This window comes from Pelodiscus sinensis, chromosome 4 (genome assembly GCF_052426305.1).
Source record: "Pelodiscus sinensis isolate ZL-2025 chromosome 4, ASM5242630v1, whole genome shotgun sequence".
Taxonomy (NCBI): domain Eukaryota; kingdom Metazoa; phylum Chordata; order Testudines; family Trionychidae; genus Pelodiscus; species Pelodiscus sinensis.
Window position 1 is genome coordinate 18953383 of NC_143055.1, and position 14299 is coordinate 18967681.

Below are 14299 nucleotides of genomic sequence, written 5' to 3' on the forward strand. Positions count from 1 at the left end.
AGTGGTTTATGAAGAGCATGCAAATGCATTGTGCATGTGAATTAATGCTCGGAGCAAAATTTATACTTTATCTTGAAGGTGATTTAAAGTGATTGGATTAAATGGATTGATTTATTTAACCCTTTGAATTGTTTCTGTAGTCTGTTTTATGATTCATGTTGCTAAATATAGTGTATGCATTCCTTTTCTTGACAGATTGACAATGTACCTATTAAATTAAATGCAGCAGCGATTTTAAGAGAAGGTGCCCTCTACCAACGAAAAATGGAACAAGAACTCAATAGGTACTTTCTCTACATATTTTCCAGTTCCTTTTTATACATCCCTTGATATGAAGAACACATTAAAAGAGACTAAGTAAACTGCAGTCAAAGCCCATATAAAGAATCTTTTAAAAGGCAAATGAAAACTTGTGTGATAAATAATGAGTAGATTGGACTGACATTAAAGGCTATATTAGCATGACAATGAAGACTTTTTTGTCTTTATTGTAGGTAGAGTACAATGTGACTATTCTAATATAGCATTCTAGCTAAGGCCCAATAATTAATTGCAATGAATAATCATATTTCATATACACATAAGTAAATTGTGACTGCACACATTGGGGGTCGGTCCAGTGCCCCAGGTCCCTTGTCCCCCAGTTCAGGGTGTTGCGCCCTCCTATGTCCCACTGACCAGTTCCTTGTAGGTTGATGGGGCCCGCTGAACCTAGCCAGAGTCCTCTTACGTCACTCCTCTATACGGGTGAGAGGAGAGACAGGGGCCCGGGCCCACCCACACTCACGGGCCCCAGCCCAGGGCCCTAAGGACTTGGACCATGCTGCGGTCCAAATCCGGCTGGCGGGGCAGCCCACCTAAACTCGCCAGCCCACAGGCTATGATCACCGCGCTGCCCTGGACTACTTCCTTTCTCCTCCCCCTCCAGGTGTCTTTGGTTAGGGCTCGCGACCTACTCGCCACGACCTGGCCCGGCCCTTCGTCTGTCCACGTCGCTCAAAGGGGACTTCGTCGACACCCCTTTCCCCAGCATCGGCGTCCCGCGCTCCTCTCCCTCCTCACTTTCTCCGGCCCGGGCAGCGTTTAAATCCCCCACCGCTTCCGGCGCCTGGCAGGGTGTCGCCATGATGTCACCGGTGTAGCTCCGCCCCCCATGCCGGCGTAGCGTGGTGCCGTCCCCTCCACCCTCCTTGCGGCTGGGCCAGCAGTCGTCAGCTGTGCCGCAGCCCCGGAGCATCCGGCACATGGCTGGTAAGAGCTCCCCCGCAGCCCCAACAGGGCGCTTGCCCCAGGAGATCCAGTGCGGGGTCGAGGGACCCCATCACATAAATCATTCTAGATAAGTAATTATACAAATTCACATCCATGTGTATATGTAAATATTCATACAGCTAGATTAAGTTCATTCCCATTCAAGTACTTAAAGTGTATTTGTTAAGTAAAACAAATAAGTAAAATAATTCTTTGTGTGTAACTTGGTTACTTTCAGTGGAGTGTATGGAATGGTACATGACTGAGTGCCAGCCTCTGGACACACTGTCAAAAAGGCAGAGCTGAGGTCTCAAACGGGTAGCATATTCTATCATTAGATTTCCCTGGCCTAGTAACAATTGTGAATTCCTGGAAAATTGTAACAGTCTCAGAATGGAGTCCAAGGCAGTACCTTTGGGCATTCCAGCCTACCTTGCCACTCAAGCAAACTGGACTTAGTGATAGTTGGTTTTTGGATACATCAAAAAAAAATCACAAAATATTTAGGTTGTTCCCAATCCCAAGAAACCAGTTGCTTACCCAGGTCAATTTGCTCCTCATATCTTATGCTAAAGATAATAATTTACTATAGGATTGGCTACAAGTAACAAAGGATTTATTAAATCACAAAAAAAAATAAGAGGGTTATTTATCGGTTAACCCAGGCAAACACATATACACAAATAAGTTAGCCTATGATTACAAAAGGTGAGAGTTGTAGTAATCTGTCAGCACTGTATGTCTTTTAGAGCTAATCCAGGCTGACTCTGGGGATCCTTGCTTCTCTTTCAGAGCTCCAGCCCTGTGAGGCTACGTCTACACTGCATAGTTATTTCAGAATAAGCAATTCTGGAATAGTTATTCCGAAATAGTTTATTTTGGAATAGCACATCTACACTGTAGGGAAGCCTCAAAATTAGTCCAAGGCAGGCTTCCCTAATGTAGACATGCTACCTTGATTTAGAGCCCCAGGAGGAATAACTTAGAATGGCCACGGAGAGGGGCTACTTTGAAATAGCAGAAGTGGAGAGACTACACATGCCTTATTTCAAAATAGGTATTTTGGAATAGGCGCTATTCTTCTCAGAATGAGGTTTGCAGAAGTCAGGATAAGCCATCTGTTATTTCAAAATTATTTCAAAATAATGGAATTGCTGTGTAGATGCTTGCATCATTATTTCGGAATAACGGCTGTTATTCCGAAATAACTTTTCTGTGTAGACACACCCTGAGAACCCAAACAGCAAAAAGAAAATTTTTCATGTCCGCTATCTGTTTTTCCTTCCTCCAGAATTCAAGCTGATGGGACAAGCTTATTTTCCTGTAGCACTTTCATGAGTGTGAGAGGGACGATGACCACATGTTTATATTGTAATATTCTCCAATGGCCCAGTTTTGATAGCCCTTCATGATGGGCAGGGGACTATTTATCCTTACTGGGTTCACGGTTCAGAGCAAGCATTTTTGCAGTTATAAAGCAAAACTTACATATTACCTTATAGTCTGGCATACAGCCATTGCAAGTGAAATTAATTCATCCAGAAACTTACAAGCATTTCATAGACATTAAACACATTTTTAAAGTTTAATACCTTGCTTGAAAAATACTAGTACATATGTAAGCTGGTCTTGTTTTCAGCTATGAATTTGTCAGGGCTCAGCTGATGCCTACAACCTTGGCCAGAGCTGACAGTCAGGGGTGAGCTCAGGAGACACTGAGTGGAAGAAGCTCTCTCCCTGTCTCTGTCCTTACCGTTGTCCCCTCGCCCCAAACCCAGCGCTGACCAGACCATGGCACAGCGCCAATGTCAATACAGCCTTGGCCCCACCCTCCCTACAAGGAAGGCACTTCCTCAAACCTGCCAAGGGAGACCCGCCCCAGCCACAAATTGCAACAGCATTCCCCCCCACAACATCCTCTGCTCCCCTGACTGGGAGCAGACCCAGCCTGCCCTGCCTCCTCTGCCAAGCCAGGATACCGTGTGGGCCAACAAAGCCACCCACAAATGGGGAGCTGAGCCTAGCTGACAGACACTTTACTCTTACCCTACCTGGATGATGGCACCTTCTTGACTGCAGCAACTACCTACTTCCCACCACAGTGACTCAAATGGTTGTCCATGTCAGTCACCCATAAGACTGCTGCTGTCAACCGTGTTTGAAGGAGTAACTCAAACAGCTGAATGTGATTTGCTCAAAGTTAGTTAAGAAATGTTTAAGACATATTATAGCTGAAAAGAGGAATTTGCTCATAACCAAAATGTTAAAATACAGGAACCTAGAGTTAAGGATGATCTTCTGCTTCCCAGAATTGAAAGTTTGCTACGAGGGGCCCGTGACCCATCTGAATTCCTGGAATGGCAAAGACAAATGCGTGAAAAAGATTTGGAACAACAACTGGCTGAGATAGAATGTAGGAGGCTACAAGGGAAACTGAGTCATGAAGAAGCAGTTTTAGCACGTCAGAATGTAATTCAGGAAAACAAGAAGAAAGCTGAACTAAAGAGAGAAGAGGTAAAACATTATAGAATTACTCAGACTTGATTTGGGCTTTGTACCAATAAACAGCTTGTTATAAGAATATACAGAACTTCATTCAAAGTAAGTCTGTGTATTTAATAGGAGTCTGCAACTAGTGTAAAATCTTGTGCTTTAGTTTACATCCATGGAAGTTCCAGTATTTTGGGAAAGAAAAGCTTTACTAGTATTTGATTTTATCATTAATGTTTGTTTATTAACGTGAGTAAAAACAGAAAAAAGAAATATTTACCTCTGAGTTCATTGAGTTCTTTTTCCATTCTTTGTAACTATGACCAGGTCTACACTAGACTTGGAAGGTCGACTTAAGGTGCACAACTCCAGCTACATAGAATACATATCTGGAGTCATCTTACTGTAAGCTAAACTTGGCACTGTTCCCACTGCACTTACTCCTCGTCACTGCAACGAGTATAGGCGCCAGCTGGAGCTGCCCTCAGCCTTTGATTTACAGATCTATATTAGACCTGCTAAATCGATCATTACAACGTTGATCTCCAGTGCGGCAAGTGAAAACGTGCCCTAAGAAGTGCAGACTTCAAGAGATTAGGGATGTAATAGTATAGTCGATTAACCAATTAACAAAAGCTTATTGGTTAATGGTATAGACTACATGCATTCCCATCCCCTCCCCCAGCCAGTACATTTTTTAGCAGGCTGGCTAGCAGCCCAGTTCAGTTCTAGCCTGTGTCAGGTCCGGGACCTACTCCCACTGCTACTTGGCATTTAAAGTTTATTAGAAGCTAGGAGGGCAGGCAGCCCTGATCAGTTCTGGCTCATCTTGGGTCCAGGAGCTCAGATCTCCCCGTGGACAGGGGCTGCTGCCACAGAGGCAGCAGTGTGGGGCGACAGGCAGCCGGTCTGTATGGGGAGCTTGTTTTTAAACTTGCTCTCCTCCTGGACCAGCTCCCACCTGGAACCCCATGCCATGCTGCTGCCTCTGATACAGAAGCAGCTGTGCAGACTGGCAGGAGGGTCTTCAGGAGTGGGGCCAGAGCACACTGCCTGCTCCGCCCCCCTCCCCCCAACTATAGAATTGTTGAGTAACTGATAAGAATTCATGAGGTTAATTGACTGTTCAATTAACCAGTATTTAACATCCCTACAAGAGACTAAAGACCATTGTTTTCAGTGAATTCAGTGGTTTTGTGGTTTGAATGGGATCAAGGCAACAACAAGTAGGTCAGGTTGTTGTACCAAATAAAAGCAAGCAGGATCTTATGAGGGGGATAAGGCAAAAAGCCACATTTATTGTAAAGATAATAATAAAAAATAAAGAAAAGATAGAAGCAAACAACGTTGTTTAACTACTTATTCCTATCACTACTTAACCCTTATACACTTGTGTGTATATATATATATATATATATATATATATATATATATATATATATATATATATATAAACCATTCATTCATACATCCATTCATTCAAGTTCTGTGTATAGTTACCAGCCTGGAAGTTGCTTGTGACAGAATACTGGCCAGGTATTCTGTACACAAGTGATGGTAGTGGGGAGCGAAGTCCTGATCAGGTGCACATCTGAAGCTCCTGGTAGGCTGGCAGCAGAACCTTGGGCTCTGATTCCATAGTTTTTTAGTCCAGTTCTTATAGGAATTTCTTCCTATGCCAGTCTATGGAAATTGCTGTATCATGCTGATGTCTCCAGGGTGGCTGCCAGGTGCTCATCAGTGATCTCATCGGGTGGACCTCCAGTTTCTCCACTTGACACCTTTTGGTTGCACTGGCACCTGACGCCTTCTTCAGCCCTTTGTTGCTGTATTCTCAGGCTGGCACCTCTCAGAACCATTCACTCATCATCCAAGCACTCTCTCTCTCTTACATACATTCCTTAATGTTTCCCATACAATGTTTTTGTATAATAATAACTTTACATATATTAGAGTTGTAGTTACAAAAAGTTTCTGGTAATAATAACTTTACATATATCAGAGTTGTAGTTACAGAAAGTTTCTGGGTGGTATTGCTTAAAACATTCTCTGAGTGCTGAATAAAGTTACAATGTTTTAAAGAGAACAGGCCTCAATTAAGTAACAATGCCCTTAGTCAATTACAGGGCTTGGCTCCCATAGCAGAGTTAGTGGCTTGACAATGCATTGTTACAATGTATCTCTGCAATGTCAATTTCAAGCAGCCCCTTGCACAAGCTTGAGTATGCCCTGGAGCACAGAGGGGGGGGGGGGGCTGTTTCTGGTTACATAGGATTATATTTTTAACAGTTCTAAGTTACATTACCTAATACATTATATTCTAAAGGGACAATAATAATAATAAATCTAAACATTTAACAATCTTAACAAATAATAATAATAATAAGAAGAAGAATTAATAATAAATCTAAACACTAAGTTGTGGGGAACAAATTATGGGGAGTCACTTCCATTTGGAGGAATCATTTTCAATACATTAATATGTTATCCCTACAAGGTGTCTGAGCTTACCTAACTTGCACCATGTTATTTGGGATATACAGAACTTCAGTGAAGGGGAAGCCTAGACAGAATACTTTATTGGCGTGCTTGCATATTTAATGTTGAACAATTGTTTCAAGAAATACACTTTTAAGTACACAATCTTTGGGCTAATTCATCTCCTCTCACAAGTCTATGATGGTAGCTGAAAACATGATATCTAAGTACTATAGAAATTTAATGCAGGCTTATTAAGGACCCCTATTTCAACATAGCCCAATAGGAGGGTTGCCTGAGAATAAAACATGTCTACATGGTACACTCAGAAAAGTTAAGAAGACTCAGCTATACACATACATTAAAATGGGTACAGATGCTTTCATTCGGGAGTAAATAGGCCTCCTCCTTGGAAAAGGATTAAGTTACAGCAGATTAAGACCAGTTTATTTTTGAATAAGAGTATCCATCCATACTTTAACAAATGTGTGCTGATTCTACACTTTAAGATGAGTCAGCTTAACCTTCCAGTGTCCCTGTATAAACAAGCCCTCAGTAAGTCATGACCAGTGCAAGAGGTAACTCCTTATTTGCTCCAAAAAACAGTTGGGAACAAGTCTGTGGAGATGGTGCAAATGAACTTTCTCTCCTGTGTGGCCTTCTGAATATTATTTTTGTTTTCTTGTTTAGAGGGTTGCTGTAGCCATAGAGTTACAACAAACCCAGCAGAACTGCTACAGGGGAATGAGGCAGAATCAGGATGATTATATTGGGGTTTCCTTCCTGTCTCCATCCTTATACCCTTGTTACTTTTGCAAAGACTGCAGTCCTGCTAATCCAGCTGTCCTGACCCTTGTTGAGTGATTTGCAGCAAGGAGAGCAGTTTTTTTAAATCTTTGTCTTTATTGGCTTCTTATTTGTTTGGGGTTTAGACAGCAGAATTGATGCGCCAATATGCAGAGAAACGTCTTCAGGAAGAGAAGGAAATGAGAGAGTTGGTGGAACAGGTGGTAGAAGGACATAAAAATGTGAAGCAAGCACGAATGAAGCTCCAGAAGTACAAACGGCAAATAGGTATTTGTGTTGCAAAGCCCCAGGAGGATTGAGACAAATTTCCAAAGTCATTTATCTTAATATTAGTGGGCAACTCATTTAAATGTTGTTGAAAAGGAAGAGGGGAAAAATCCAGAATATATGTTCCCATAAACAAATGAACCCAATGTAATAGGTGAATCTTGGAGCCCACTCTAGCAGAAATGATTATCTAAGCTACTGGTCCAGGGATATTATTCCCTGTGCTAAAGAAAGAGCTACCAGACTGCCCTCCTTCCAGAAGCGGTACATGTGATTGCGTGTTCTGATTGCCATATCAGTACATGGTGCTCAGGTTCTTGTGACTCATACTGAATCCCCAGTGTTCTAAAGAGAGCATTTGTTGGGCCATCTGAAAAATTTGAAGGAGACATCTCACCTCATTAGCCTCTTCCTAGCTGAGGAAGAGAGGCAGAAGACAGCCACTGAGATACAAGACAGTTTCTTCTGTCCACCAAAATAAATCACAGGGTGTAAATGCAGAGTGGTGATGGGAGAGGAGAGAGCAGATGTCAGTGGCTCTCTACAATTCTCCAAGAGATGTTACAGTTTATATTTTAGCTTAGAAGACTTAGGCTGGGCGTGAAGCTGGTCTGTTTCTCCATCCACAGATATGTGTAGAACTTAGTCCATTGTAGGTCTACACAAACACTTAGGAATAGACAGTCTCTAGCTTTGTGAATTATAGAGTGCAGAAGATGCACAAACCTGGATAGCGTCACACATCTGTGTGACGGCACGTTGGGGGTTCCCCGTCTCCTGCACCCCGAAATGGCACAAACAGACTGCACCAGCCAGTGGAATTGAGGGTGGTTTATTGCTCCTCCAGCACACCATAGCACAGATGTAATCTGGTTACAGGAACTGGGGCTAAGAGGCCTCAGTGCCCCCTTGAGATAGGGGAGTCCCAGCCCCCTCCCCAGCTCCTTATTCCCTGCCTTCCAGATAGGAACTAACTAACCCTCTCCAAGCCCTGCCCCCAGCCAGGGCAGCATTCCACCTTCCTTTGTTCCTCTCCATGGGGGTGTCTGGCCACTGGTTCAACAAGTTTGGCATTACCTCTGCCTAGTGAGGCTTTCCCTGCTGGGTCTTGCTCCAGACAGCAGGGGTCACCACAGCCCAGCAAGTACCCCCACTACGTCACAATCTGTCATTCTGATTTTAATTCTTGCTTTTAGCTTCTAAGCATGATGCTTCCAGCAGGCCCTAAAGCTATGAGGCACCTCACTGCCACTTGCCATACAGATGTGGAACCCTTGTCTATGCCCGTTGAGAGTCAGCTCCCCAACTCCACTGGCCAAGACCAACACAGGCATTCCCCTCTCAACCTACTCAGTCTCTGCAGTCCTTCTGCAGGCTAGTGATAAGCACACTCCATCCGTGAGCCCTCTGAAAGACCCTTGGCACTGTTCTTTTGCACTCTCAATATTCACAGATTGACTGCTCCCATAGGAACTCTGTGCCCCTGTTTACCAGATGCACTTCATGTTCCTACTCTGCTTAACACACAGCACTTAGGAAAGTTTATAGTAATGGTTTGTTAAACAAAATGTAAAGATGCAAGGGATAGCAAGTAGAACTATTGGGAATAAATGAGTACATATAAAATAAAAACACATTTTAGACCCTAGACTTACTTAACTAGTTACTGTTGTGTCTTTATAGGGCAAAGCTTACCCAGCATGTAGCAGCCAAGGTTTGCTGTAGTCTTCCCTTAATGTCAGCTTACCTCCTCAGTGGAAAAGATCAATGGATGTCTTCTTGTATCCCCAGTTATCTTTGTTTTAACTCATAAACAAGACTTCCCTCGTGCCTCTTTCTTGTCAGTTTCACATTTAGGATTGGGCTCAGACTACCGATAGGTCTCCATTATAAAGGCAACGGTACACACCTGACCAGCCAGAGAGAAAGAGAACCATCTCTTCCCTCCTAGCTGTCAGCGGTGTGTTTATCGCCTGGTGACCTGCCTTAACTCACTAAACATTATCCATACATATATTTTTCACTTTTGTTAGAGACTTTATATGCCACCCTTTGGTAAACTTAACATGCATACATCCAACCCAAGAAATTCCTGTAAAACACTATGTGCCGCCTCTGCTCTGTCAGTTGGCACCAAGAGGTTACTGGGTCACACTGAGTACATCAGTCTTTATCCTAGATAGGTCAGCCTGGCAGCGAGCCATAATCCATAGGTTTCCAGAGTACATGCAGCTTGGAAAGCCATGAATATTTGATGCTGTACAGGGTCTGTACTTTAAGTAAATGAAACTACGCATATTTCTACTTTTCAGTCTCCTGAGTCTAAACTAGAAAATAATTTGTTATATACTAATTATGTCAACTGTCAGTATCAACTACTTTATATTTCAGTTCAGTGTATGCAACTCTCATAGAATTATAGATGTGAGAGGTGGAAAGTAGTTATTGGTCTCTAATCATCCTTCCCAGAAGAGAAGGATTATTACCTGAAGTATATTCACACCAGTATAAGTGTCATTATTCAAACATGTACAAGAATTCATCTCCAAATGTATCACAGCATTGGATGTGCAGCTAACATGCCTTATTTGTATTCTCTCAGTTCAGGAAGTGTCTGGAGAGAGCCGGGAGCTTCTTCGTCAAGCTCTGGAAGAAGAGGAGGAGAAAATTAAGAAAAGATATGAATTAATTCAACAGATCAGAGCAATAGAATCTCTTCCATTCTTTAGGAACAAGTTTGTTGACTTAACCCAGGTAGGCTAATAAGAAAAAAATAGCCATTTTAGAGACATTTGTACATTTCACACAGACATGAGATTTATACTGTATACAAAAATATTTAATGTTAGATACATGCATTTATTGATGATCCCAAGACATGAGGCTTGGGTATAAAAATTACATCTGAACCTGAATTTCCCCAGAGTTTATAAATGAAATCTTTATAAGAGAAAATGTTATGAGCACAAATGAATATCTAACCCCATTGAAGTTGAAGGGGAGTTTTGCCATTAAGTCCAGCGAAGCCAGATTTCAGCCCATAACATGTTTCTTAAGAGACTGCCAAGTAGAGCCACTATATTTTATCTTCTTTCACGGTAACAATTTTGTCAATACTTAAGGCTCTCATATCCACCCATGGAGTTTGAATATAGAAGTGTTCATATCACTCCAGTGACTACCCTGACTGAGTAAAGCTATGTCCCCAACATTGTGTCACTGTACTATCACAGTGGCAGTCTGGTCTGGAAATGCAAGCATTACAATTGCGTTGGTGAAATTAGTCCTCCCCGCTCAATCCCACAATGCTCCCACCCTCCCTTCTGTGACAACATTACTAGTTGGTTCTGCCACCTCTTAAGCTAGCTTTGGGGCTACATAATGTAAAACTTGACAGGTCTTGCCTAGGATCTTGTCTTCCTCCTTTTCCACTTCCCCATATACTTGGAGCAGCATAAAACAAAAAGATAAAGCAAAATAAAAGTTGACTAGCAATTTTAAACTGTCAAAACCACTCTTCATTTTTTCCTTCTTCCATGGGAATTCAGCTAAAAAACAAAAAGAAAAAATCCCTAATGGTTAGTCAGCAGAAACCAGCAGAGAGCTGCTATTTTTTCCATGGAGGGATATGCCTTGGGCAGCAGTCCACATGCTGCCTTAGCAGTATCTCCCGAACCCCTGAGATCTAAAAGCAGAAAACAGACCTGAGTCATTAGTAGCATGGCTACCCCTCATCATTTCCTCAGATCCCCAAACAAAATCACCATCTTCCCACACCATACTTCTCCAAAATCCATGTACGTTCTTCCTCTCCCATCCCATTCCCCCCTGCTTCCCAGAGGAGCTAGTAATTCCCTGTGGGGGACACTGCATTAGGAATGGGGTGAGGAAGGGAGAATTTACAGGGCCGTGTCATTTGGCACCTTAAAGGGAAACACAAAGGCATGAAACTAGTATCAGCCACAAATCAAAGTATAAACCCAACAAAATTAGAACAGATTAAAAAAAGGGGGGGGGAACCCAATTCATCTGAAAATAATGAAGAAAAAGCATAAAGTCAACTTCCTTCTCCCTTGGAACACAGCCAGCCAAAGATGGTATCCACTTAGAGCTGTGATGTCCAACACACTAGTCACTAGCCATAGGTGGCTATTTGGCCGGTTGAGTGTGGCTAGTTCGCTATAGACCACAGACCCCGCTCTTCACAATGCACATACAAACCTTCATGCAGGATGAAGCAGTGTGAAGCAGACAATGGAACAAGCCAAAAATGTGAACTACAAATAGACGTTACGTCCCAGAGGTTATACACCTATGGCATGGGGATGTGGGAAAGAGTCAACAATCCACAAGCTCTCCAGTGCTCACAGGGAGTGCTGAGAATGCACAGAGTGCACTTTGTGGACCCTGAACAGGCTTCCTTGTGTGCTTACATTGCAGCTTGCACTTATGCCTGAACCAGTCTGACCAGCAGTGGTGCAATGGCACAGTTCTTTAATTTAGTCAGGGCTTGGAATTACAGAGCTTTCTCAGTCACACAGACTGCTGTGGAGCAATGCTCAGTCTCTGGTTCATTAAAAGAAAAGGGATGGGAATTCCAGTACTTTCTCTTGTATAGGCATCTTCATTGCATTGCCAATTGCAGTGGGCAATATTTTGCAGTCAGCTCCTCATATACAGCAATCCCATTTGTATCCAAAGCAGAATATAGCTCTAAATATCGTTTCCTGTCTAACTCATTCCTGAGAGGAGATTCAAATAGTAGGTAAACACAACACATTTGAAGTCATACTTGAAAAACTCAAACCAAGCCAAAGGGAAGCCTTTGCTAAGTATAAGTTTGCTACAGGTGAGCTGGCCATTCAAATTACAACCAGATGTAAGAAGAAATGAATGAAAACTCTCAGGTTTGCATTATAATTTCCTAGTAATGCTAAAGCTGTATCTTCAGTTTGAGTTAGTACATTTTACTTGCCTGTCCTGTATTTCTCTTTTTGTGAAGATACACTTTCATACCAGATGAAACAGAATCTGAGTCATTGAAATTCTCGCACACTTTCATAATCTTTAGCGTACCTAGCTATCCACTTGGTGGCACTCCAATTACATGAACAGCAGTGTTATCTACTTCATGGGAAAAGGAACACCTGGATCACCACTGGAAATATTTCTAAAATTCAATCACCACATTGGGCGTCTGAGCAAAACCTCTTTCAAAAAATAACATTGTTTGGTCTCCCTACCAAGTTCACACACTGCCAACAGAATCGCCATCCTGTTCTCATGCATTTTCATTGTCACTTCATGTCTTACAGCTCTGCACTGACTGCATCAAAGAGTGGTTGAGGGAACACTACAAGGATGTGTATTGTGAGATGTGAAAACTAAATCTATCAAGATAGACTAAAATAATAATTTGATGTGAAACTGATGCAGTTTTCAAAACGTGTTGGAGACCCAGCAATGTCCCTTGAGAGATTTCTTAGAAGCTCACTGTGGTGATATAATGTTGATGTTTGCCTTTCAGAAGTCTTTGGTTTACCTTTTAGAAGGGATTATCCCATGAATATGTGAGGGAGGTATAATTTCTGCACAGCTAATAATTTTGCAGCTCATATGTGGCTTTGGTAGTGGGCTAGAAATTTCAAGCCGATAAATTTCTGTTTAGAAGTATCCTAACTTTCTGAGGTGCTTACCATCTGCAGCTTTCATTCACTTCAGTGAAGGTTGTGGTTTCTCAGCATTCTCTGATGCTCTGGCTGCTTCTCTTTGGGCTTAATTCAGTGCCTAACTTCAGACACTCAGATTTAAAAATGATGGCCTTGGAATTAAATGTGTTCTCCCAGGTGCAGAGCATTGTTAACTCCTATTAACCTCAACAGGAAATGTAGGTGCTCTATATTTCAGAGGATTAGGCTCATAAACTGTTGCTACATTACTCTTCCAAACAAGTGGCACACTAGACATTAGCAAACAAATGTTCTCAGTATTTATTTATGAGTGAATATTCTCTTCAGATTTTACAGACTTCACAGTTTTCTAGATTTTAAATGATGCTGTTAACTTTTAAACTTCTCATTAAAATTGAATTTTTTTATGTGGAATCATTTCTGGCCAGATTAAACTGGCTTTTATATTTGTGGTTAGTTCAGTTTGTTTCTTAGATGAGACTTCTTCTGTGAAAAGTTGTAATGCCACATCTTAGCTTTATGTGCTATGATACATCTCTGAAAATGATTTCTTAGCCACAGAAAGTAGCTTTGTAAATAAGTTGTGTTTGCTTAATTGAAGTCAAAACCCCTCAATGTGAGCTGAAATATGATCAAAATATTCTCTTTCCACTCACTGGTTTGTATTTCTGTAGACTGCTGGCTATGGCTTCAGTGGTGAAATGTCAATAGTAGAACTACGTGAACGCCTAGCTTTACTGAAAGAAGCACAGAAGAAGGCAGAGGAAGAGAAGAGAGACCAGATAATACATGAAAAACAAACCAAAGAACAACTTCTTCTAGACAAACTGGAGCAGATTTCCATCTTCAGAGCAGCACTCGGAAAAGCAGCTGCATTAAAGTCAGTTTAAAATAGCATAGAGATGTTTAGAACATTCATGGCTAATATCGTGTTTGCTGGAATGAAAGATTTGGGATGAAATCCTGACTCGATTTAATAGGAATTCTGTCATTGACCACAGTGTGGGCAGGATTTCAGTGTTGCTGTTCAAATTAATTTACATCACACATATTAAACTGGCTTTTATATTTGTGGTTAGTTCAGTTTGTTTCTTAGATGAGACTTCTTCTGATGGTTTTGGGGGGGGGGGGAATAGTTTTGGTTAAACCATCTGGCAACCCTACACTAACCTCACAATATCCTTCTTTAAATCTCATTCACTATGTGGAGAAGCTAGACTGTGTATCTTAGTTAAAGACATTTTTGGGAACTATATCTTTTAATAATTCACCTCAATTACTTTTAGCATGGAGATAGATCATGGAGAAATATCTTA

At 41.8% G+C, this 14299-nt stretch overlaps 1 protein-coding gene across 2 annotated transcripts in view; it reads left to right on the forward strand.

Annotated features, from left to right (window-relative positions):
• Positions 1-14299, forward strand: part of CFAP99 (cilia and flagella associated protein 99) — a 70813-nt gene that overhangs the window by 40771 nt on the left and 15743 nt on the right. For both annotated transcript variants that reach the window (XM_075930877.2, XM_075930874.2), the window contains 5 exons: positions 196-284; positions 3561-3765; positions 7152-7293; positions 9896-10047; positions 13658-13863. In XM_075930877.2, the coding sequence (XP_075786992.2) occupies positions 196-284; positions 3561-3765; positions 7152-7293; positions 9896-10047; positions 13658-13863 (794 nt within the window). The remainder of the gene's footprint in view (positions 1-195; positions 285-3560; positions 3766-7151; positions 7294-9895; positions 10048-13657; positions 13864-14299) is intronic.